At 35.8% G+C, this 26,513-nt stretch overlaps 1 protein-coding gene across 3 annotated transcripts in view; it reads left to right on the top strand.

Annotated features, from left to right (window-relative positions):
• The window catches only part of NRIP1 (nuclear receptor interacting protein 1), a 105,305-nt gene extending 83,516 nt beyond the window's left edge, over positions 1 to 21,789 (top strand). For all 3 annotated transcript variants that reach the window (XM_081087422.1, XM_081087420.1, XM_081087421.1), the window contains exon 4: positions 17,679 to 21,789. In XM_081087422.1, coding sequence (XP_080943548.1) covers positions 18,018 to 21,479 — 3,462 coding nt within the window. In that variant the 5' untranslated portion in view covers positions 17,679 to 18,017 and the 3' untranslated portion in view covers positions 21,480 to 21,789. The remainder of the gene's footprint in view (positions 1 to 17,678) is intronic.
• The last annotated feature ends 4,724 nt before the right edge of the window (positions 21,790 to 26,513 follow it).

Below are 26,513 nucleotides of genomic sequence, written 5' to 3'. Positions count from 1 at the left end.
TAGATTCCTCATAACAGTAAGATCATGTGATACTTGTCTTTTTCTGACTGGCTTATTTCATTTAGCATAATACATTCCAGGTCCCTCCATGCTGTCTCAAAGGATAAGAGATCCTTCTTTTTTACTGCTGCATAGTATTCCATGGTGTAAATTTACCAGATTTTTTATCCATTCATCTACTGATGGGCACTTGGGCTGTTACCAGATCTTAGCTATTGTAAATTGCACTGCTATAAACATAGGGGTGCATACATTCTTTCTGATTGGTATTTTGGGTTTCTTAGGATATATCCCTAGAAGTGGGATCACTAGGTCAAATGGCAGCTCCATATTTAATTTTTAGAGGAAATTCCATACTGTTTTCCATAGTGGCTACACCAGTCTGCATTCCCACCAACAGTGTACTAAGGTTCCCTTTTCTCCACATCCTCACCAGCACTTGTCATTTGTTGATTTGTTGATGGTTGGTAGCCATTCTGACAAGTTTGAGGTGATACCTCCTTGTTGTTTTAATTTGCATCTCTCTAATGATGAGTGACTGGGCATTTTTTTCATGTGTGTCTTGGCCATCTACTCGTATATGTCCAATTTGGAGAAGTGTCTGTTTAGGCGCTTTGCCCATTTTGTGATTGGGTTGTTAATCTTCCTTTTGTTAAGTTGTATGAGTTCCCTTTAAATGTTGGAGATTAAACCCTTATCAGATATAACATTGGCAAATATGTTCTCCCATGCAGTGGGCTTTCTTCTTGTTTTGTTGATGGATTCTTCTGCTGTGCATAAGCTTTTATTTTGATGTAGTCCCATTTGTTTATTTTCTCCTTAGTTTCCTTTGCCCTAGGAAATGTATCTGTAAACATACTGCTATGTGAAATGTCTGAGATTTTATAATCCTATAGCTTCTTATAGCATTTTTATGGTTGCATGACTACATTTTATCCATTTTGAGTTTATTCTTGTGTGTTGTGTAAGTTTGTGGTCTAATGCCATTTTTTTGCATGTACTTGTCCAGTTTTCCCAACATCATTTATTGAAGAGACTGTCTTGACTGCATTGTATGCTCTTCTTCGTCAAATATTAATTGAGCATGATGGCTCGGGTCAATATCTGGGGCCTCTGTTCTGTTCCATTGATCTATATGCCTGTTTTTGTGCCAGTACCAGGCTGTTTTGAATACAGTGGCTTTGTAGGATAACTTGATATCTGGTATTGTTATTCCTTCAACTTTGTTCTTCTTTCTCAAGATTGCTGTGGCTATTTGGGCTCTTCTTTGGTTCTATATAAATATTTGGAGTATTTGTTCTAGATCTGTGACATATGCCATTGGTATTTTATAGGGATTGCATTGAATCTGTAGATTGCTTTGGGTAGTATGGACATTTTAATGATGTTAATTCTACCAATCCATGAAACACTTGTTTCTCTCTTCCACTAACTTTTTTAACCCTCAGTACATCATAAGCATCTATAGACACAAACAACGTTTCCGTTTTAGATGCGTGGCAGTTAACTGGTTTACATCCTGTAGTTTTCCAAGTACAAGTCTATTTCCTCCTTGGTTAAGTTTATTCCTAAGTATCTTAATTTTTTTGTTACAATAGTAAATTGGGTTGTTTGTCTAGTTTTTCTTTCTGAGACTTCATTATTGGTGTACAAAAGAGCCATCAATATTTGGGTGTTGATTTTGCATCCAGCTATATTGCCAAATTCATTTATTAACTCTAATAGTTTTTTGGTGGAGTCTTTAGGGTTTTCTATGTATATCGTGTCATCTGCAAAGAATGAGAATTTTACTCCCTCCTTTCCAACTTGGATTCCTTTTATTTCTTCTTATCTGATCACTGTATAATCCAGTACTCTGTTGAAAAAGAATGGTTAAAGCAGACATCCCTCTCTTGTTCCTGTTCTTAGGGGAAATGGTTTTAGCTTTTGCCTATTGTATGTGATGATCCTTTTAGGTTTGTCATATATGGCCTTTATTATGTTTAGATATGATCCCACTATTCCAACTTTGCTGAGAGTTCTTATTTAAAAAGGGTGTTGGATTTGGTCCAGTGCTTTTTCTGTTTCTATTGATATGATCATGTGATTATTGTCTTTCAATTTGTTTATGTGATGTATCGTATTTGTTGATTTTGTGAATATTGTAACAGCCTTGCATCCTGGAATAAATCCCACTTGATCATGGTGTATGACCTATTTAATATATTGCTGGATCCGAATTGCTAATATTTTGTTGAGTATTTTACCATCTGTATTCATCAGGAATATTGGCCTATGATTTTCTTTCTTTGTAGTGTCTTTATCTGGTTTTTGGAATTTGGATATTGCTGGTCTCATACAAAGATCTTGGAAGTGTTCCTTCCTCTTGGATTTTTTGTAATAGTTTGTGTTGAATAGGTGTTAGTTCTTTGAATTGTTGGTAAAACACCCCTGTGAAGCCATCCAGACAAGGGCTTTTGTTGCTGGGAGGTTTTTTATTACTGTTTCAATTTCATCAGTTGTTATTGACCTATTCAGGTTTTTCTAATTCTTCCTGATTCAGATTTGAGAGATTGAATTTGTCTCTTTCATCCACATTGTCCAGCTTGTTAGCATGTAGTTGTTCATAGTATTTTCTTAAAATCCTTTGTATTTCTGTGGTATCAGTTACTTCACCACTTTTGTTTCTGACTTTATTTTTTTGGTTCCTCTCTTTTTTTCCTCAAGAGTCTGGCTAACAGTTCATCTATCTTGTGTATCTTTTCAAAGAACCAACTCTTGGTTTCATTGATATTTTTGGTATTGTCTTTTTAATCTCTGTCATTTATTTCTGCTCCCATCTTTATTATTTCCTTCCTCCTGCTTCCTCTGGACTTTTCTTGTTGTACTCTTTCTAATTCTTTAAATTGTAGGGCTAAGTAGTTTATTATTCATTTTCTTGTTTTTTGAGGTAGGCCTGTAGTGCTATGAACTTCCCTCTCAAGACTGCTCTTGCTGTGTCCCAGAGATTTTGGGTTGGTGTGTGTTCATTTCCATTTGTGTCCAGGATGTTTTTTTATTTCTTTCTTGTTCTCATTGATATCCCATTCATTGTTTTATAATACATTATTTAACCTGCATGTGTTTGAATGTTTTGGGGTGTTTTTACTGTAGTTGATTTCTAATTTCATTCCATTGTGTTCTGAGTCGATGCTTGATAAAGTTTCAATATTCTTGAACTTGTAGAGCCTTTTTTTCTGTCCTAACACATGGTCTATCTTTGTGAATGACACATGTGCACATGAGAAAAATGTATATTCTGAAGCTTTGCATTGTAATTTTCTATAAATGTCAACTAAATCCAACTGGCCCAGTGTGTCCTTTAGAGTCACTGTTTCCTTGTTAATTTTTTGTCTGGAAAATCTATCCAGTGAAGTCAGTGGGTTGTTAAAGTGCCGTACTATGACTGTATTGTTGTCGATCTCTCCCTTAAAGTCCCCTAGAAGTTTTTGTTTACATATTTAGGTGCTCCTGTATTGGGTACATATATGTTTACCAGGACTATATCCTCTTGTTGGATCAATTCCTTTAGTATGATGTAGTGACCTTCCTATCTCTTGTGATGGCCTTTATTTTGAAGTCTATTTTGTCAGATTTGAGTATTGCTATCCCAGAATTTATTTTTTCTTTTCCATTTGAATGGAAAATTTTTTCCATCCCTTCACTCTCATCCTGTGTGAATCGTTTGTTCTGAGGTGGGTCTCTTGTGGAAAGTATTTATTTGTGTCATGTTTTTGTATCCATTAAACTACCCTATGTTTTTTGAATGGAGCATTTAATCCATTTACATTTAAGGATATTATTGATAGGTACTTATTTATTGCCATTTTAATTCTGTATGCCTATGTTTCTCTATTTCTTCTCATTGCAGAAGACCCTTTAGCATTTCCTGCATTGCTGGTTTGATAGTGATAAACTCCTTTAGACTTTTCTTTTGCACCATGTATTTTAAATGATAGCCTTACTGGATTTAGTAATTTTGGTTTCAGATCCTTGCTTTCCATTGCCTTGAATACTTCATGCCGCTCACTTACGGCCTGTTGAGTTATTGGGGCTCCTTTGTAGGTAATAAATTCCTTTTCTCTTGCTGCTTTTAAGTTTCGTCATTTGTCTTAATTTTTGGCATTTTAATTATGATGGTTCTGGGCATGGGCCTATTTAGGTTCTTTGTGCTTGAGACTCTCTCTGCTCCTATACTTATGTGACTTTTTCTTTCACCAGGTTAGGGAAATTTTCTGCCATTATTTCTTCAAACACATTCTCTACCTCTTGCTCACTTTCTTCTACCTCTGGCCCTCCTATTATGTTATTATTGTTACCTTTCATGTTGTCCCACAGCTTACTTAACACATTGTATGCAGGTAGTTTTTATCGCGCACTAACAGGTGGCGCGGGCCATTTTTGCTAATTTTTTGTGCAAATGGCAACGTTCAGTAAAATTACGATAACTTTAATTTACGTATTTATACGTTACCCGCATTCTGCCGCTAGTCTATAAAAAACGTATCCTGCGTCTATAAAATACGTGTCCCGCGCTCTACTACCAGTCAACGTAAAACGTATAAATACGTTTCCTGCATACAATGTGTTAAGCTGTGCTCCTGTTTTTTAATTTTTTTTTTCTTTTTGGAACTGTGATTGTATGATTTTTTTCTATCCAGTCTTCTAATTCACTGATGTGATTCTTGGCTTCCCCTAATTTTCTGTGTATTCCTTCAGCTGTGTTCTTCATTAGTGCTATGTTATTCTTCATAGTTTTTATATCTTTTCTCATGCTGTTGCGCATCTTTGCTATTATTATTCTGAATAAATTTCTTATCTCCATTTCATTTATCTTCTCTTTTTTCTCTAATTTGGGGTTGTTTTTTTGGCTCCCCATTTTGGCTGCCTATTTGGGTTTGTGACTTCATATTAAACCTGCTAAGCTCACAATTTCTAGTGCAGAATAGTGTCAAATGCTGGTTTTGTTTTTGGGTTGTTTTTTTTTCAATTGCTGTTTCTGACTAATTAGATCAGGTGAAGACTCAAAGCCTGTAGAGCAGCGGTTCTCAACCTGTGGGTCGTGACCCCTTTGGGGATCAAATGACCCTTTCACAGGGGTCGCCTAAGACCATCGGAAAACACATATATAATTACATATTGTTTTTGTGATTAATCACTATGCTTTAATTATGTTCAACTTATAACAATGAAATTGGGGGTCACCACAACATGAGGAACTGTATTAAAGGGTCGCGGCATTAGGAAGGTTGAGAACCACTGCTCTAGAGACTGCTTCTGCCTGCATATTGATTAGATTCAGTCTTGTGTAGCCTCAGGCAATTGTCCATAGGTGGGGCAATAGGTTTTCCAACAGGGTGGGGCAATTGCTTTTCCCTGGAGACTAATTGTTATTCTCAGTCTCTTAATGGGCCTCAGAAACTCCATAGAGTGGGGCACTATGTTTTCTAATAAGGTGGGGTAACCGTCTTACCCCTAGGCAAAAACCACCTTGATAGCAAAGGTCTGCCTGATAAAGATGTCCTCTGCCGCCTGAAGGAATGACTCAGCACCGGAAACCAGGGTGTCTGCTTTCTGAACTCCCACCTCAGATCCCCCAACCCTTGCCTCTGCTCTCACAGCTCCAGTCTGCTCTGTCTTCCCTCTAGCAGAGCCCAAGGTGAACGACTGCATACAAAAGTTTGTGTGTTGGCCCTTTAAGAGGGTGCCTGCATTTCCAACTGTCTCTTCTTGACTGATAGCAGTCCTGTTGCTTTTCACAGCCAGGTGTTATGTGTCAGTTTTGTCAGTTCTGGTGTTCTCTGCTGGGGTGCCCCAGTTGGGGTTTTAGACCCCAGGGTTCTCTGTGGCAATCCCCCAGAGCTGAGATACCTCTCTGGAACTTCAGCTGCTTTCTGTGGGAGCACAGCCAGCCCTTTCGCACCTCCACCCTTCCTGTCATTCTCTATGGGATTTCCACTTTCCATCCTTTGTTATCAGGGTTCTCTCCAGCTCATCTTCAGTTGCTTATTCAGGGTGTTTGTTTGTTTTTGGTATTTTAATTGTTGTTCTAGTTTGGTTCCAGGAGCATGTTTGTGCAGCATTCACTTACTCCAGTGCCATTTTTAATCTTCTTCTCTGGTCTATTTTCTTTGATTACTTCACCAATCATCTTTTGTTCCAGGCTCATCACCACTATCACAGATGTGTAAGCACTTGACACTACAAAATACAGAGACAACCCTCTGCAGTTGAACAGGTGTTTTATTCTGCTGGCATTTTTTTTTTTAATAACTAAAACCTGATTATTGAACAGATGTAGGAAGTCTTAGTTATTATTATCCTTTCTCATTCATAATTTTATTAATAAAATTTGAATAGTATCTGATGACCCTTTTTCTTGATTATATAGTTACAATTAGAGATTCAAAGTATATTTTTACTTAGTTTTGTTTCAATATGCAGGTTTTAATATATAATTTTTTCTTCCATTTGATTGTTAGACAGAACTGCTTCATAGTATTTATGCTACTAACAAAAATGTTGTCAAATTTGGGGCTTTGCTTAATGCATTTAATATTTTTTAGTATATTCAAGTTTTGTCCTTTCCTTTGTGTCACTCTTCTGAGGATATCTCTGTAATGTACATACATTTTCAGAATGGGGCAGACACATGGAAAATCAACTTTGATCATTATTTTTTAGTAAATCCATGTTTACAGTTAAGACTTATTCTGGGAAATGCTAAGTTTTTGATTTTGAAACTTTGAATGGTATTTTTATATAAATGGATTATAGAAACTTATCAACTATTTCTACAAATCTTTTAGCTTGATTTTATGCAAGTGGGGTTTTTACATGATTCAGAAATGCATTATATGATGTATTTTTTAAATTTGATACATTTCCTCAAATGATGATGGTAGTAAGGCTTTGTGGTGAATGGGTAGAGGGGCACTATGCAGAAAAGTTACTCTTTATTCTATACCACATTATTTCTCCCAGTTATGTCTTACTTTTATCCTCAAGTGTAATGACAAGAATATAAAACAAATTCTTAAAAAAAAAATAAAATAAAAAAATAAATAAATAAAACAAATTATTTTTTTATTTTTTTTTATTTATTGCTTAAAGTATTACAAAGGGTATTGCAAATGTGTCCTTTTTTTTCCCCCGCCCTTGAAAGTCCCCTGGCCTCGCCTACCCTCCAGTGTCTTATTATCCACTGGTTATGCTTATATGCATGCATACAAGTCCTTCGGTTGATCTCTTTCCCCCCGACCTCCTGCCCCCCAACCCTCCCCTGCCTTCACGCTGCAGTTTGACAATCTGTTTGAGGCAGCTCTGCCTCTGTATCTATTATTGTTCAAAAGTTTATAATGGTCTCTATTATCCATGAATGAGTGAGATCATGTGGTATTTTTCCTTCATTGACTGGCTTATTTCACTTAGCATAATGCTCTCCAGTTCCATCCATGCTGTTGCAAATGGTAAGAGTTCCTTCTTTTTTACAGCAGCATAGTATTCCATCGTGTAGATGTACCACAGTTTTCTAATCCATTCATCTACTGATGGGCACTTAGGCTGTACAACAAATTCTTTATTGTATATAAATGCTTACAAGTAAAAGCATGGTAAGAACCAAAACAGCAAAGCAATCTATAAACAATAGGAAATATTGATATACAAATTTAAGTAATTGATACTAGAGCTGAACAAACTACTAAACAGAAGTGAGAAGTATAGTATACATTTGCCATTTTTTGTAGCATTCTATCTCCAACTTACAAAAAGACACAAAAACAACGTGCGTAATAAGAAATTGAGATTCTCTAAGGCTAAAGTATTTAATGTTTCAGTGTTAAAATTTTTAGCTTTATTAATAATAGTAATAGTAGATAGCAGTTGTTTTTAATGATTTTAATTGCTAAAGTTTTTTTAGGGGAGGTTTCTGTCTAATAAGTAAAGTCAGAAAATCCCTAACCTAGTCACCTAGACTGCTGTTCTTGTGCAGCTCATACCAGCTTCTTCTAAAACCTCCTTACTACCACCCCCCTTCATTCTGAGTCTGTGTCTGAGTGTCAGGTACCCTGCAAAGGCCACTTGCAAGCGGTCCCTGCTATACAACTGAACATCCTTGAGACCTGAATAGCAGCAAACCTGGGTCTCAGATTGGCTGTTACTGGCTACAATTACTGAGATGATTGCTGCAGGCAGTTGCTTATGTGTACAGAGGGGCAAAAGAAAGGTCTGGGAAAATACGGGTGGCAATTTCTTCAATAAAAATAAAACCTTATGTTTAAAGTAAATAGCCTGCTAATGGTATGCCAGTAGCTTTATTTTCCTATTTGAAGAATGTATTTTAGAGTCACCTATGAATGTTTTAAAGACCGAAATTATGCAGGTACATTGCCTATTATTCTTTATTAATCCTCTTTCTGGTTTATTGAATTCATATTGACAGATAGCAGCACTATATCTGTCTAAGAATTAGGTCTGTAGTGATAATTCTCAGTCACAGATTGACCAAAACCTTCAATCTAGAAAGCTTGTGTTTGGGCAATTATGGGCAAGAGTGACGTCAGAGTTCATTGTTCATTCACAACAAGGCAGCACTTTCCCGAGACAGCATATAAAGAAGACATATTTACTAATTGATAAATGATTCCTTAAACATACCTTAATAGTATATTTTATAAAAGAATTCTATTAATTTTAAAAGGAAATATGACCATAGATTCTGTGATCAATGGTGGATGTATAAATTAGTGTCCATTACTAGTATTTTGATATACCAACACTATTTCTGCCTAGTAAAGGAAATTCCATTTTCAGTGGTATTTAATTTAATATATATATATTTCCTTTTTACTTTGTTATTGAGAAACTAGTAGTCTTTCTAGGATATATCAGTTCTGATATTTTTATTCAAACCCATTTAATTCATGAAAAAACATTTTTGCAAAATGAAAAACTGGCTCTAACCGGCTTGGCTCAGTGGATAGAGCATCAGCCTGCGGACTGAAGGGTCCCAGTTTCGATTCCAGCCAAGGGCACATGCCTGGGTTGCGGCTCGATCCCCAGTAGGGGGTGTGCAGGAGGCAGCCGATCAATGATTCTCTCTCATCACTGATGTTTCTATCTCTCTCTCCTCTCCCTTCCTCTCTGAAATCGATAAAAAAATATATTTTTTAAAAAATGAAAAACTGATCATTCAGAACACTTACATGTACATGTATCAGAATTTGCAAATTATATGAAGAAAGCTATAGTAGGTGATACATGAGTTAACAAGGAAAGCTTTTATAAGTTTATTTCAACAGCATTACGAATACTTAAAATGATTTTTTATCAGACTGCTTCAGTCATTCATCACATAATTAGTTTCATAAATGTAATTTAAGGTAAATTTAATATCTTGTTTGAATAGCTGAAGCAAGAGTTATAGATTTGTTTGATAATTATGTTGGTTTAGTAATATATTCCCTTAAGAATCACTCTTATTGCTGTTGTTGATAACCAAAGTTTCTTCCCATATGCATACTTTTGGAAAGTCTCATACAACACTATGGATACCTAATACAACTTTTGTGGTTCAGTCAATTTTTAGCACCTAAGTTTGGGAAGAAGTGGCCCAAGATATTGAAGAATATACAATTTCCATTTCATCTAATACAAAAGTTTAGACGTGTGGGGAGTTTGGTCAGTTCAGCCACCTGCAAGTTAAATTCATTTCAAAAATTGTCACATGGCAGTGATTAGTTATAACAAACAAACCATTAAGTAAATGAATATGCCAACATATATACACATATACATATACACATAAAAACTCATGTTTCTGAAACACCCAGTTTCTTCTCTTATCCTGTGATCCAGTGTAACATTTGTAGCAGAATATGCTTTGTAACAAAAATTACATGAAGATCTTGTCTTTAAAGATGGAGAACATTTTTAGAATAGAGTGTACCCTGTGAGTAAATATAGAGTGTCTGGTAAGTATACTAAAACCCCAGTTTTGATCAAATGCCTGCTGTTAAGTCACTTCCGTTGGTAATTTTACTTCCTGATCTGTGACCTTGACCTTGTGCTGTGTCTGTATATCAAATCTGTTTTAGGGATGGGAGGACCATAGTTGAGTTTAGTAGGATTTATGCTCAATCTCAAAGGATGTGTGTATCTGTGTGTATATTTAAATTCCAGGAAGAATTAAATAGCACCATTTTCTATTATATTTCATATTTTGATAGAGATGGGAAAATTATGCTTTTGAAGAGTTATTGGGAGAACTACACCCTCTGTTCCTTTTATATTTACTGTACACTTTCACATTTATGTGCTACCAAAATAATGTATTAAGCCCTAGCCAGTTTGGCTCAGTGGATAGAGCATCAGCCTGCAGACCAAAGAGTCCCAGATTCGATTCTGGTCAAGGGCCTGTACTTTGGTTGCAGCCTCCTCCCTGGCCAAGGTTCATGCAGTAAGCAACCAATTGATATGTTTCTCTCACATTGATGTTTCTCTCTGTCCCTCTCTCTCTCTCTCTCTTCTACTCTCCCTAAAAATCAATGGAAAAATATCCTTGGGTGAGGATTAACAAAAAAAATAATAATAATAATTTGTTATAATTATTTTATGTTTATTCAGAGAAACTTTTGTATCTCTGAGAACAGTAGAAGGAGTGAACAGACATGAATATAAATGCTAAATAAATGTCATGTATTCTTTATCATGTACTAATTATCTTTTTGGATTTTTTTAAAGTTGTAAATAATTTTATTCAATGATTTCTAGTTTTCTGTGTTTTTAAGATGGTACAACACAGCATCCAGGAAGGTGCTGCATTTTTAGAATAGAAATTTTTTTTGGCAATTAGGCTCTTTCTTAGTTCCTTTGCTTCTGTGATCTTTTTTAACTTGAAATCTCTAACTTCTTCACCTTAATTTTGATTTAAAATTATTTTTTAAATAAGTTTTAGAGGCAGAATTAAGTAGAAGGTGGGTTTTATTGAATATAATTCATGTAGCTAAGCCTCTGGTGATAATTAGAACAAAGAAGCTCTTATCAATTCACTATATCAATTATAGGGGATACTTGTTTCTGTTGCCAGGACAATCATTCCATTTCTCTCATGAAGTTCTCTGTCATTAGGGATCCTAATTGCATTTTATTCACTATGTAGCCATTGTGAGATGTGAGATAAGCAAAAGATTCAGTTTGAATATAAGCTCATATTTAGCTTATAAATGAACATCTCTTTGAAATTTGATGACTCCATTGAAGAAAGTAATGAAGATAAATAACTTTGGGGGATTGGATGGGTAAAGAGTATGGCTATTTCAAAGTCATTTCCTTCCCTGAAGGAAATGATAAAAAAGTTATGAAGCATATAAAAAGGTTATGAAGCATATTGGTCACAGCTATTTCTACAACTTTTTGACAACATATCATCTTTTTGGTTAAAATGCATGTCATTTTTATCAACTACAGTTTGGCAAATTACTTGGAATAAAATTTTAGAGTTGAAGAGGTCCTCGGATACACATGTCCTTGAGTTGAGCACTTGAGTCAATCAAGCACTAGTGTTTCCTAGTGAGTTTCTTTTAATAGGAAATGTGAGTGACCTATAGAAGCAACTAACTGCAAGTTAAAGCTGATAGACCTCGAAGTTAGGACCAAATTTGGCCTTGGGCAAAAATATGTAAGTCCCTCAGGTTGCACAGGAGAGCAATCTGGACAGCTGTTTTAATCCCTGAAGACTATTCACATCTAAAATGAGAACCACTAGGAGAGGGAAAGACGCTCATACAGCCTAATTGCAAATGTTGAGACCCTCACTTGAATAACTTTTTAGATAAAATTTACTTTCTTGGCACCTATCAAATTGTACACCACACATCTCTTTTGATAAAAATAATACTACAAAGTAAGTTATTATATCGGAATTTAAATTATATCAAAAGGCATAAAATATTTTGATTCTTTTTTTTATCAAGAATAGAAATATTCTCTGACAAATGAAATTTCAGGCCTACTTCTTTGCTATGTCCTTATTCTCTGCTGTGAAATGACAACAGTTGTTACTTGTATTCTTTTTCTTAGTTTTTCCCCCAAAAAACTAACTTTTAATTTATAAAGAGAATTCACTATAGTTTTTACTTTTCCAGAACCCTTATCTGAAATGTTACTTTTCCTTTCTCACTATGAAATTGAGTATTGGATTTATGTAATTTAACTCTTTGGTGTTTGGTTTGGAAAGCTAATCTTAATCCGTTTGGATAAAATGTTTAGTGTTATATCCCCTTGATAAATTGTTCTTGGTTTTTTGTTTCCTGTTCAACTTTAAAACTTATTTTCAAAGTCTTACCATAGAGAACACCAAGAATTCTCTTAATTATTTCTCTGGATTTGTATTGCTTAAATAAAAAGATCAATAATTAGGACCTTGTACTAAGATATGTTTCTTCTAATCCTTAAAAAAAATCTTAAATCTTAATTTTTCCCCTTTGTATCAACAATACCCACAAAATAATCCATAGTGAAATTTATTTATTTTAATGTATTTTTATTGATTTCAGAGAGGAAGGGAGATGGAGAGTGAGATAGAAACATCAATAATGAGAGCAATCATTGATCGGCTGCCTCCTGCACATCCCCCACTGGGGGTTGAGCCTGCAACCTGGGCATATGCCCTGACCGGGAATTAAATTGGTGACCTCTTGGTTCCTGGGTCTATGCTCAGCTGCTGAGCCACACCCAGCTGGGCCATAGTGAAATTTAGATAATATTTGTACAGTAGTAATTATTCTTGAATACCACAATTAAGTAGCCTTTCAATTACTTATTATTTTGAGGAATCAAAATAATCATTAAAGCAGCACTGCAGAAATACCTTGAAATTCAATACTCATGTAGGTATTATTTGGTAATGAAGAAGAAGTTGGAGTAGATTTCATGGAAGCAATCACAAAACATGAGGTATTCATTAGACATAATTTAAATAGCATACAAAGTCTCTTCATAGAATGTGTTTTAATGGAGAATTTGCTTATAAAGAAGATACTGAATCCTTTCTTTAAAAATAGCTGGAGAGAGAGCTTTCTCATTATTTATCTCTCAATCAAAAGTAGTCTAACATATAAGAATCCTATTAAATGTATCCTTCATTTACCCAAGTAAAATCTTATTACTTGGACTTTACCATTTTAAAAGTGTTTAGAAATTCAGCAAACTTTACCTTTGCTGAATAAATCTTTTCCTGGGAAGTGCAAAATGCATCACTATAACACTTGGGAACTGTTCACATGTGAATTTATTTACAACTCTCTTTTATTAATTAAAACTCTAAAAAAAAGTTCCAACTACAACATAATTTCATATTTTTAAGTATTTTTTAAAAAGAAAATGTAGCTTTTTAAAAACTACACTATGAATTCAAGCATTTTGCTCGTTATTTCATTAAGCTAGTATTTGTGTTGAAACTTGGATCTTTCCCAAAATCCGTCAAGTGTATGTATAGTTAAGATTCTATGGAATTATTTTATGGTTTAATTTGATTTTATCATTTTAAAAATAATTCTGCCTTATCCCTGACTAGTGTGGCAAAGTTGGTTGGGCATCATCCCATGCTCCAAGAGGTTGCTGGTTTGATTCCTGGTCAGGGCACATGCCAGGGTTTTCGGGTTTGATCCCCAGTAGGGGGTGTTTAGGAGGCAGCCGATCAATGTTTCTCATTGATGTTTCTCTCTCTGCCCCGCTACCTTCCTCTCTCTCCAAAATCAATAAAAACATATTCTTTATTATAATAATAACTAGAGGCCTGGTACATGAAATTCATGCACGGCGGGGGGGGGGGGGGGGGGGGCCTCAGCCCGGTCTGCACCCTCTCCAATCTGGGACCCCTCAGGGGATGTCCGACTGCTGGTTTAAACAAACAGACATGAAGATCATATTGGGAAACTGAGGGCAGTGCCCCGGGAAGAATCCCACAGGGATTGGGCCTAAACCAGCATTTGGACATCCCCCTTGCAATCCGGGACCGCTGGCTCCTAACTGCTCACCTGCCTGCCTGCCTGATCACCCCTAACCCCTCTGCCTGCCTGCCTGATTGCCCCTAACTGCTCCCCTGCCTGCCTGATCACCCCTCTCCCTCACCTTCCCCCTTCCTCTCTCTAAAATCAATAAAATAAAATATATTGCTTGCAAATCTAAAGTAGCCTAATTATTTTTATTTTATTTGATGTTAAATATGACATGTTACATTTTGTAAATTTAAAGCGTGTAGCCTGTTATTTTTAAACATTTATATATTGTAACATGATTGCCATTGAAGCAATATTTATCACAATACATCATTGTAATATAATATTCTGTATTCATTATACTGTGCAATAGATTTCTATGGCTTCTTCTTTTTTATTAACTTTATTGGGGAGACATCTATATAATAAAAGCCCAGTGACTGAATGGCGGAATGAACAGAATGACCGCGGTCCCTTGCCCCAGCCAAGTCCCACCCCCAAGCGGCCCCCAACACCCCTAAGTCACTGCCTGGCTCCCTGGTGCATGTACATTTAGTGAAAGCACAAGAAAATGATGATCAGTCCCTTCTGTCCCCAACCAGAGTATCCAAAGGGCTCTGCTAATACTGCAGCCAAGGTGTGGAATTCTCCCTCCACATCCTGCAGCCCCAGGAGACCTTCCAAGTTAGCCAAAAAGGCAACCTCAGCATTAATGGGATGGTGGCCCTTTGCTGAGGAATGTAGAGAGGCTGGATGGAGATTTTGTGAAATTGCGGTGCCTTGTAGATTAGGTGAACTTTCAATCTCTCTTTAAAGGGGTGGCAAAGAGGACCCCCAGGCTGCCAGGAGCAATAGCGAAGGGCAGGCACATTCAAAAACAAAAAAACTTTTAAACAAACAGACGTGAAGATCATATTGGGAAACTGAGGGCAGAGCCCTGGGAAGAACGCAAAAATTATTAAAGGGCCATCATCCATCTTGATATACATTTCAAACAACTTCAGCTCATGGCACATGAAATGCAAAACAGTTCTGTTGTGGGTTTTCTTTTGACCATCCTTAAAGTATAATTAGATCCAGCTGGTGGAAAGCTATAGCTTCCAGCATTAGACCCCACGGCTGGCCCTGTCCAGTGGGGCGGGCTGCCAGACCCACCCATGCACAAATTCGTGCACCAGGCCTCTAGTTGGTTAATAAGATCATATAGGTTTCAAGTGTACATTTCTATGATACATGATCTGTATATTGCATTGTGTGCCCACCACCCAAAGTCATGTCATCTTCCATCACCTTAAGCTTCTTTATTACTGATTACAAGTTTGTACCCTAATACTCTCAGCCTTATCCCCCATTTCCTATCCCCTTAAAACCCCATAGTATTCTTAGTTTTATTACAGGTTGACTGTTTCAGATTCTACATATAGGTCATACTATACAGTACTTAATCTATCTCTCACATAATCTCACTTAGCATAATGTTCTCAGGGTTTATCTGTGTTGTCATAGATAGATAGATAGATAGATAGATAGATAGATATTATATACATATATCTCATCTTTTTAATATGTTCACCTGTTGATAGGCATTTGGGTTGTTTCCATATCTTTTCCTTGACTATTGTTGATGCTGCAATTAATACAGGCATGCATATAGATTGGGTATAGAAGAAGCCAAATCCTTAAATGTGTGTTAACATTTAAATATTTTTAACTGAATATACTCAAGTAATGTTAAACACTTGGTGACATTCTGAAGTAATGTGCTGATAAAACCAAGCAAGTGAAATGTTATTTTGGTGGTTAAAAATAGTGTAGTTGTCTTTTTACTAAATGAAAATGAGTCCAGCTAATTCTATCTTGAAATTAAGCAATTTTAACATTAAGAAGTATATGTATTAGGCATTAGTAATATTTCACATTCATAATACTATAATATCTGTAGGTCTCAATGAGCTGTATTATATCTAAGTATTATACCTCCTTTTCTTTTTTTCCTGAATTTCTCAATTAAAGTTTATACTATAGAAATGAAAAAGGTAAGACGTAGAAAAGATGTAAAAAGAATTTCTCCCACTTTGGTTGTTTAAGGGATAGAAAAAGAAGTTATCTAAAGAAATTTGGCTCACTTGGTTTCCTAGAGTTTTTAAATTGTAGGGTCTGAGTGAATTTAGGCCTTAAGAAGTCTCAGAATTCTACTTTCTTAGGCATTTCATTTTCTGCTGGAATGGTGGTAGGTGTTGCTACTGAGTGGCATCTGAAGCAGTCTATCAGGAAATACAATCTTTGATTTACATATTAAATCAAAGTTCTTATTAAAAAAACAGGTTTCTATGAGAAATTATTTTTCCTCTCTCTGCTGTATGTATTGGTGCTGTTTATAGAACTTCTCAAAGAGATTAATGAAAAATAATCACCTTGATTTAGATAGACTTTTCTGGAAGCACTCACCTTCCTTTCAAATCTATTCTAAATGTCTTTCTTTTCCACTTTTTTACATGTTGATGTGTTTAGCTTAGTTTATACATATAGTTGTATGTATATGTACTATAGCAACCATATTTTTTCAACTAAAAATTGGTGCAAGTATCCTAACACATTTTTTAAATTGTTTTTCACTTTAAAATATTTTTAAAAGATTTTAAAAGTCGATGGGATCAATGGTGATGAAAAAAAATAAATTTAAAAAAAATGTAAAATAAAAGTTGACACATTAAATAGATATGAATGAGCACATAAAGAATCATTCTCTGCTGTTTTTATTTTATTTTTTTTAAATATATTTTATTGATTTTTTACAGAGAGGAAGGGAAAGAGATAGTTAGAAACATCGATGAGAGAGAAACATCGATCAGCTGCCTCCTGCACATCTCCTACTGGGGATATGCCCGCAACCAAGGTACATGCCCTTGACCGGAATTGAACCTGGGACCTATCAGTACACAGGCTGATGCTCTATCCACTGAGCCAAACTGGTTTCGGCAATTCTCTTCTGTTTTTAAAGTCATGGTAAAAATTAGGGATAAATAAGCTTGTTATTAATATTTAAATGTTTATGAATATGACTAAGACTGCCAATGCTTTGCACAGGCCTACAAAATAATCTTATCCTTAGTGCATTCATTTCTTTGAAAACAGAAGTTCTAAAAAAATTAGCTAATGGAATATCTGATGTTTGGAGGAGGATGCCAGAAGTGAATCTGTTCTGTAGGCCTCACCCACATTAGACTCATCAGATGGGTCCATGCATGTGCATCTCAGTTCCTCATTCTGCACTTCTGCCTGTTTTTCCTAAGCTCCCTGTAATATAAGGAACTAATTCTAGCTCCCTTACAGAGCTATATTGCTATAAAGTAGACTGAGCATTCACATTACTTGGCAGAAGTGTGCCTGTGAAAATTCAAAAACTTGGTGGGCTTTGGAAGATAGTTAAATAAGTATTTAATTGATTTGATCATTTTTATAATACTTAATTCATAGCATTTCCAACAGATTTCTAATATAATAGGAATGGCAATAACTACTAAAGAAGTGACTATGATACGTACTTATGTATATTATAGTATATATGTAAAGTACAAGTACATTTTTTTTTGCTTATAGGTATCAGTACAATTCTAATTCTGCACCTCCTTAACTATTTTCTGTGTTTATATTTTTTAGAACACTGATATTTGCATTTAATGAACAAAAGATGAAAAAGGAGACTCAAGATATTCACTAAGGATTATATCTGCTTGCTGCTGCAGACCTATGCATTAAGGAATTCTGCTTTTTCTTGCTTAGGAGTTGATCAGCTCTGTGTCAGACTTCATTGGAGTTTGTTTTCCTCTTGTCATTGCCAGAAGAAATCCTGTTCAGTATGTAACCGTACATCACTGTCTAATTGCTATGGAAGATGATAAACTGACACTCACTTATTAAAGCTATATCTCACTCACCCACAGAAAACCATTCTTTAAAGTGAACGGAAACCTAGCCCTCGTGACACTTCTATTGAACATGACTCATGGAGAAGAGCTTGTCTCCGATGTGCACCAGGATTCTGTTGTTTTAACTTACCTAGAAGGATTACTAATGCATCAGGCAGCAGAGGGATCAGGTACTGCCGTCGACAAAAAGTCTGCTGGGCATAATGAAGATCAGGACTTTAACATTTCTGGTCATGCATTTCCTACCTGTCAGAGTAATGGTCCAGTTCTCAATTCACATACATATCAGGGATCTGGCATGCTGCATCTCAAAAAAGCCAGACTGTTGCAGTCTTCTGAGGACTGGAATGCAGCAAAGCGGAAGAGACTGTCTGATTCCATCGTAAATTTAAACGTAAAGAAGGAAGCTTTGCTGGCTGGCGTGGTTGACAGTGGGCCTAAAGGCAAACAGGATAGCACATTACTGGCCTCTTTGCTTCAGTCATTCAGCTCTAGGCTGCAGACTGTTGCTCTGTCACAACAAATTAGGCAGAGCCTCAAGGAGCAAGGATATGCCCTCAGTCATGATTCTTTAAAAGTAGAGAAAGATGTAAGGTGCTATGGTGTTGCATCAAGTCACTTAAAAACTTTGTTGAAAAAGAGTAAAGCTAAGGATCAAAAGCCTGATACCAATCTTCCTGACGTAACTAAAAACCTCATCCGAGACAGGTTTGTAGAGTCACCTCATCGCGTTGGACAAAGTGGTACAAAGGTCATGAGTGAACCCTTGTCATGTGCTGCAAGATTACAGGCTGTTGCAAGCATGGTGGAAAAAAGGGCTAGTCCTGCCACTTCACCCAAACCTAGTGTTGCTTGTAGTCAGTTAGCATTACTCCTTTCAAGTGAAGCCCATTTACAGCAGTATTCTCGGGAACATGCTTTAAAAACACAAAATGCAAATCAAGTGGCAAGTGAAAGACTTGCTGCTATGGCCAGATTACAAGAAAATGGCCAGAAAGATGTCAGCAGTTTCCATCTCTCAAAAGGAATGTCAAGCCATCTTAATGGTCAAGCAAGAACATCATCGAGCACACTAATGACTAGCAAAAGTACAACATTTCAAAATCCAATGGGTATCGTTCCTTCTTCCCTCAAAAATGCAGGCTATAAGAACTCACAGGAAAGAAACAACATAAAACAAGCTGCAAATAATAGTTTGCTTTTACATCTTCTTAAAAGCCAGACCATAACCGCACCTATGAATGGACACAATCATAGTGAGAGAGGAAGCATTTTTGAGGATAGTAGTACACCTACAACTATTGATGAATACTCAGATAATAACCCTAGTTTTACAGATGATAGCAGTGGTGATGAAAGTTCTTATTCCAACTGTGTTCCCATAGACTTGTCTTGCAAACACAGAGTTGAAAAACAAGAACCTGACCAACCTATTTCTCTGGATAACTTAACACAATCCTTGCTGAACACTTGGGATCCAAAAGTCCCCAACGTAGATATTAAAGAAGATCAAGATACCTCAAAGAATTCTAAGCTAAATTCACACCAGAAAGTAACACTTCTTCAATTGCTACTCGGCCATAAGAATGAAGAAAATGTGGAAAGAAACAACAGCCCTCAGGAAGTACAGAGTGATGTGACAAAATTCAATAAACAGATGTATGCGAGGACTTCTGTAATAGAAAGCCCCAGCACACATAGGACTACTCCTGTGAGCACTCCTCCATTACTTGCATCTACCAAAGCAGAGTCTCCCATCAATCTCTCCCAGCACTCTCTGGTTATCAAATGGAACTCCCCACCATACGCCTGCAGCACTCAGTCTGAAAAACCAACAAACACCACATCTAACCACTTGATGGATCTTACAAAGAGCAAAGAGTCACAAGGAGAGAAACCAGTCCATAATGAAGGGACACAGAACTCTGCGACTTTCAGTGCCAGTAAACTGTTACAAAATTTAGCGCAGTGCGGAATGCAGTCTTCCACTTCAGGAGAGGAGCAGAGAGCCAGTAAACAGCTGAGTATAAATACAGATAAACCCATAGCTATGATCGATAGACTAAGTAGCCCTCTGATCTCAAATAAAACAAATGCAGTTGAAGAAAGTAAAATCTTCAATAGTCAGGCAACAGGTTCTGAACCAAGACTTTCTGGTTCTGAAATAGAAAATCTGCTTGAAAGGCGCACTGTTCTCCAGTTGCTCCTGGGAAACCCCAACAAAGGGAAGAGTGAAAAGAAAGAGAAAATTCCTTTGAGAGAGGAAAGTACTCAGGAACATACAGATAGAGCTTTAAGTGAACAAATATTAATGGTAAAAATAAAATCTGAGCCTTGTGATGACTTACATATTCATAATACAGATGTGCACTTGAGCCATGATGCTGAGTGTGCCCCATTCTTAGATATGGCTCCCCCCATACAGAGAAGTGCAGCTGCCTTACCAGCTTCCGAGGACTTGAAATCGGAGCCCCTTTCACCTCAGGATTTTTCTTTCTCAAAGAATGGTCTGTTAAGTCGACTGCTGAGACAAAATCAAGAGAGTTACCTGCCAGATGATCTGGACAACAGTCACAGACATAGTGAACTGACACTTCTAGAATCAAAGAATCTTTGCATGGTCCCTAAAAAAAGGAAGCTTTATACTGAGCCATTAGAAAATCCATTTAAAAAGATGAAAAATAGCATCCTCGATGTTGCAAGCAGTCACAGTGCCCCAGAGGTGCTGTATGGGTCCTTGATTAACCAGCAAGAGCTGAAATTTAGCAGAAATGATCTTGAATTTAAATATCCTGCCAGTCATGGTTCAGCCAGTGAAAGTGAACATAGGAGTTGGGCGAGAGAGAGCAAAAGCTTCAATGTTCTGAAACAGCTGCTTCTCTCAGAAAACTGCATGAGAGATTTGTCCCAGCACAGGAGTAACTCTGTCGTTGAGAGTAAAAAGAAAGGACACAAAAATGTGACCAATAGCAAACCTGAATTCAGCATTTCTTCTTTAAATGGACTGATGTACAGTTCTTCTCAGCCCAGCAGTTCCATGGATAACAGGACATTTCCATACCCAGGAGTAGTAAAAACTCCCATGAGTCCTCCTTTTCCTGACCGCTTGGGCTGTGTGGGGTCTAGACCAGAATCTGGATTTTCGAATGGGTGTTCCGTGACCAGTGACAAGGGACCCATTAAGTGGGTTATCACAGACATGGATAAGAATGAGTATGAAAAAGACTCTCCGAGGCTGACCAAAACTAACCCAATACTGTATTACATGCTCCAGAAAGGAGGCAATTCTGTTACCAGTCGAGAAACACAGGACAAGGACATTTGGAGGGAGCCTTCATCTGCTGGAAATGTCTCACAGGTTACAATCAAAGAAGAGTTACTTCCTGCTGCAGAAACTGAAGCTTCTTTCTTAAATTTAAGAAGCCCTTATAATAGCCATATGAGAAACAATGCCTCTTGCCCACACAACGCAAATGGAGAAGTTTATGGACTTCTGGGAAACGTGCTAACGATAAAAAAAGAATCAGAATGAAATTTACCCTGCTATTTAGCTTTGGATCTTTTTAAAACTAATTATTTGAACTTGAGATCTGTATAAATAAGAGCATGATTTGAGAAAAGCATGGTATAATTGAAACTTTTTTCATTTTGAAGAGTATTGGTTACTGGTAATGTTTAAATATGCACACTGCTTTTTGCTTTACGTTAGAGTTCATGAGGAAACTACTGAACTACTGGTTGTTTAACACTTCTGTATGCATCAGATAACTGTGAGTAGCCTATGAATGAAATCTTTATGATCACAGATAATAGGCATAAATTAAAATGTAAATTTCCATCCATGGTGGATAAATGCATTTTGTTGCCTTTAAGAGGGTACTCTATTTTGATTTCAGAAGTCAGCCTACATAACATTTTTTTAAAGTCCAAATTGTTAAATAACTCTTTAAAAGGTAATTATTGAATAAAAAACTTAATGCGGATTCACTTTTCATTATCCAGTTCAAAGATAAATTAGAAAAAAAATGTGCTTACATTTTTCACTTTTGCTAAAAAAAACATTTATTTTTAACTCTTGGAAAGGGTTTTGTGGTTTCCAGTGTGTCTCCCCCACCCCAGTCCTTTTAAATATATATTTCTTTAAACCTTGTACTAATTAGTAAAAACTGATTATAATTGATGGAAGTTTGATAGCTCCTTAAAAAAAAAAAGCAGATTTCCATTTTTATATTTTAACTACTGTATTACTATTCCTCCTTTTACATAAGTAGGAAAGTTAACATTTATCTTCAGGTGGTTTCCTGAATAGCTGAATATTTAAGAAGTTTTTAACAGAAGCAAAATGGCTTTTCTTTGGACAGATTTCACCATGTCTAGTAAAAGTTACTTCTCACCATTACTATGGTACCTGTGAGTCTTATGACCGGGATTTCTTAAAGGTGCACTCAGACCACCTGCATTAGAATCCTTTCTGGAGTACTTGTTTTAAAATGCATATTCCTAGGTAGCACCTCAGATCTACAGAACAAGAATCTCTGCTAAGTGCACCTGGGAGTCTTCCGTCTGCATCTGAACACATTTAAGAGGAAACCCCTAGGTGTTTCTTCTATACATTAAAGTTTGAGAACCATTGTTTATAACCTTTCTCATAACACAGGACTGTAAAAAAAAAAAAAACCACTATTTGATGCCTATATTTTCCCCAATAGTCACACATCAATGAAATATTTGCAATATTGTAGTTCATATATTATTGTTATATCTTTGGAAATCAGGTTCAGAACACTTTTTATGACAAAAAAAATAATGGGTGGAGGGGACAACTTTCATATCTGGCTGAACATCTCAGGAAAATCTGTGATTATGTGTTCTAATGAGTAACATCTACTTAATTAGCCTTAGGGATGGAATAACAGGGCCACTTACCAAACTCAGGTGATTCTAGGATGGTTTAGAAACTTCTCCTGAATACATCCTTAGCTTCTATTATAATCATTGTCCTAACAACAGTATTGACAAAGATGGAAACATTTATTTCAAACCCAGAAAGGCCCTAGACTCAGATCAACTAAACAGAAATGTACAAAGGGCACATATACATGACAGAGTAGAATTCTACACAGTCACTCCGTTGATCTATTTTAAAATAGTGGTTAAAAGTGAACATCGATACTGTCTCGGAAGAACTTAATACATTATTGGGCCACCTGGGGTTTTGATCTTGAAACAAGTCATGTTTTTAAGTTCACTTTTTACAATTCACAATATACTCACCAAATTTTTTTTAAATTGTGAACCAGATTACCTAACTGATGAATCAAAAATTATTAACTATTAATAAGAAGGAAATCTATTTGAAGTTCTACTTGAAGTTGTTTCTAAGACTTTTATATTAAATATGGGCTTTATTTCCTAATATGATCAAAACCCATAAATGATTTTTTTTTTCTCAGAATGATTTGTAAATAGTTACTGAGTATATTATAAATAATAATCAGGAGTGAATATTATGCTACATCCTGGAGAGAAGAAAGTCATATGCTTATTCTGAAATGAAAATTCCACTGGCCAGTGCATATATTCTACTCCATCCCATATTTGCTCTGGCAGTTGTATTGTCTACACTATATAAAGAAGCTTTTAAACAAGTCATTTTTTTCTGCCATTATGAAATATATAGAATCTTGGAGGCATGCTAGAAAAAAAAAATGGGCTTTTACAAAAGCGATAAACTTAGGTCAGGGAGAAGAACATGAAGGGCCAGCATTAAGCATTACTATTTTTGTATGTTTCTTTGGTTGGTTGGTTATTATTGTTAACAGTTGAAGGAATATGGATATGTAATACATAAACAAACATGACCACACAGAATGCTATATTGACTTACTGAAGAATGTCCCCAATTTGAGTTTAGGATAATTTTAAAGAAGAGCAGTGAGAAAGAGCATACATCCATAAATTCACTTTGTTTATGCAAATGTAGATACAAGGTACACAAATACACATATTCAAGAACTATTAAATATCTAGACAGTTTCTTCCTAATTGAAAGGTTACTACAGCTCTCATTGACATCAGTAAGGTAGTATTACCTGTTTATTCCCTGCTGCATCTTACAGAAGAGTAAACTGGTGAGAGTATATATTTTATATATATATATATAATATGTATATATATATATATATATATATATATATATAGACTTGTTACATGAAGATGTTAAAATCAGTTTTTAAAGATGATGTAAATAATAATTTCCTTAATGAAAAATACATATTTTGTATTGTTCTAATGCAACAGAAAAGCCTTTTAATCTCTTTGGTTTCTGTATATTCCATGTATAAGTGTAAATATAATCTGACAGGTTTAAAATTTGTGCATGTATGTATACAGTTGCAAGTCTGGATACATGTATAGAATAAAACTTTTATTTAAGTTGTGATTACCTGCTGCATGAAAAGTGCATGGGGGATCCTGTGCATCTCTGCATTTGGCAAAATGTCTTAAGTCAAATCAGATGTTCATCCCAACATGGCAGTATTCCATTTCTAGACATGAATTCTGTGGTTTCAGCTTCGTGAAAGAATGTGCTTTGGATCCAAGGGTCTTAAAACTTTTTAAAATCAAGTCAGCCACTTTTCAACATAGAGTTCACACAACTACTTTCATGAATTTTTTAATCCCATTGGAAACCAATAGTATGCCAGGAGTATTCCAGTATACTGGAATACAAGCACATCACCATTCATGGTGTGAATTCTGGGGTTTACACAACCAATTTTGATGCAATCTCATATAATTTGTCATTTTTATTAGAAACTTAATTTCTTCATGTGATGCCTTGAAACTGTACATACTGCAGTGTGAATTTTTTGTTTTGTTTTGTTTTTTAATCTTTTAGTGTTTACTTCCTGCAGTGAATTTGAATAAATGAGGAAAAAATGCATTATTTCTGGTTTGAAATGACTTTATTTTGTGGGTTTTCTCTGAGTTTTAGTTTTCCATAAACAAAAGAAAATCTGTGGTTGTGAAAATAGCAATAAGTCTTCAAGGATGGTTTGCCCTTCTCAGAAAAAATAAAGGCACAAAAGAAGAATGCAGACTGCAAGTTAGTTTAGAGACAGGGCAATTGACGTGCATAGCTCAAAAACACAATCAGCCTATTGTCTGTGATACCTAACTTTAATTGTGTTATTTGGCATGTAACTGGAATGATCACTGTAGAGTTTTAAAGTGGGAAAGAATTCGTATAGTGTCCAGGATAAAGTCATTTGATATATATTTAAGATAAGATTTTATTAGAAGGTTGTTATCCAAGTTTCAGTGGGTGTTATTTTTAAATAAAAGAAATAAGGTTTTCATCATTTTTCAAAAATGAATGCGTGTGTGCACACACATATATGCAAATATATACTGTATGTATATCGGTAATGAGTACTTGAGAATGATGAGCAAATGCATATGTAATAAATAGAGGCCAATTTTTTAAAAAGAAAAAACTAGGAATTTTTATTTTTACAAATATTTATTAATGGCAATTTAGTTCAGGAGGGTGGTGTCTGGCACTAAAATAGGCTTATTAATATCTAACAGTGAACATTTGCAGCCTCTTCCCAACAGGTATATAAATACTGTCTAAAAAAATCCAAGCAATAGAAATATATCCAGCTTTTCTACATTATTAAAATGTTGAAAAGTTAGACCCTGCTATACGTGTAGAGACCCTAACAGAGCTCTACAACCATGTTTTGTTTATTGGTTTATATGGTTAAAAAGCATAACAATTGTATCAAGTAATACAGTATCTGAGAGGGATTTTTTTAAGAGAACCACCATTTAGTAATTCTTGACTTGGGTAGTGCTGATGACTGTAAGAAATAAGGCGAGCCCCCCAAATTCAGGGGTCCTGGTAGAAGACAAAATATACTCAGGAACCAGGCAGCAAGGCAAACATCTTTTCTTCTACGCACGGGTGACCGGTCCCTCACCCTTGACTGGAGCTCAGGCACCCAGTCTTTCTCGATTGGCTAGTTCAAAGGGAGAGGTTGGCCTTTGCTATTTCAAGATGGTGCTCCCAGGGGAGCTGCAAGTCATGTGGCCAACATGGCGACTGTCTAAACCAGTGGTGGCGAACCTATGGCACGCGTGTCAGAGGTGATACGTGAACTCATTTGTTTGGTTGATTTTTCTTTGTTAAATGGCATTTAAATACATAAAATATCAAAAATATAAGTCTTTGTTTTACAATGGTTGCAAATATAAAAAAATTTCTATATGTGGCACGGCACCAGAGTTAAGTTAGGGTTTTTCAAAATGTTGACACGCCGAGCTCAAAAGGTTCGCCATCACTTGTCTAAACTGTTCTTTGATAGAAAAGATGATTTATTTATTCTCACATGACTTTAATATGGAGGGTCTTTAACAATCAGATCAGATTATGATCACCCATGCTGTGCAAAGTTGTATCTCAAGCTTGTTAGTGTAGAAATCTCAATAGAGAAATAACTTTGAAAACTTTGTCCTACCACTGATATCACTAAACTGCGACCTGTTTAGTTACAGAAAA

The sequence above is a fragment of the Myotis nattereri genome, assembly GCF_964212035.1.
Source record: "Myotis nattereri genome assembly, chromosome: 3".
Lineage (NCBI taxonomy): Eukaryota > Metazoa > Chordata > Mammalia > Chiroptera > Vespertilionidae > Myotis > Myotis nattereri.
Note: the sequence above shows the minus strand (reverse complement) of the source record. Positions and strands in the feature narration are given on the sequence as shown.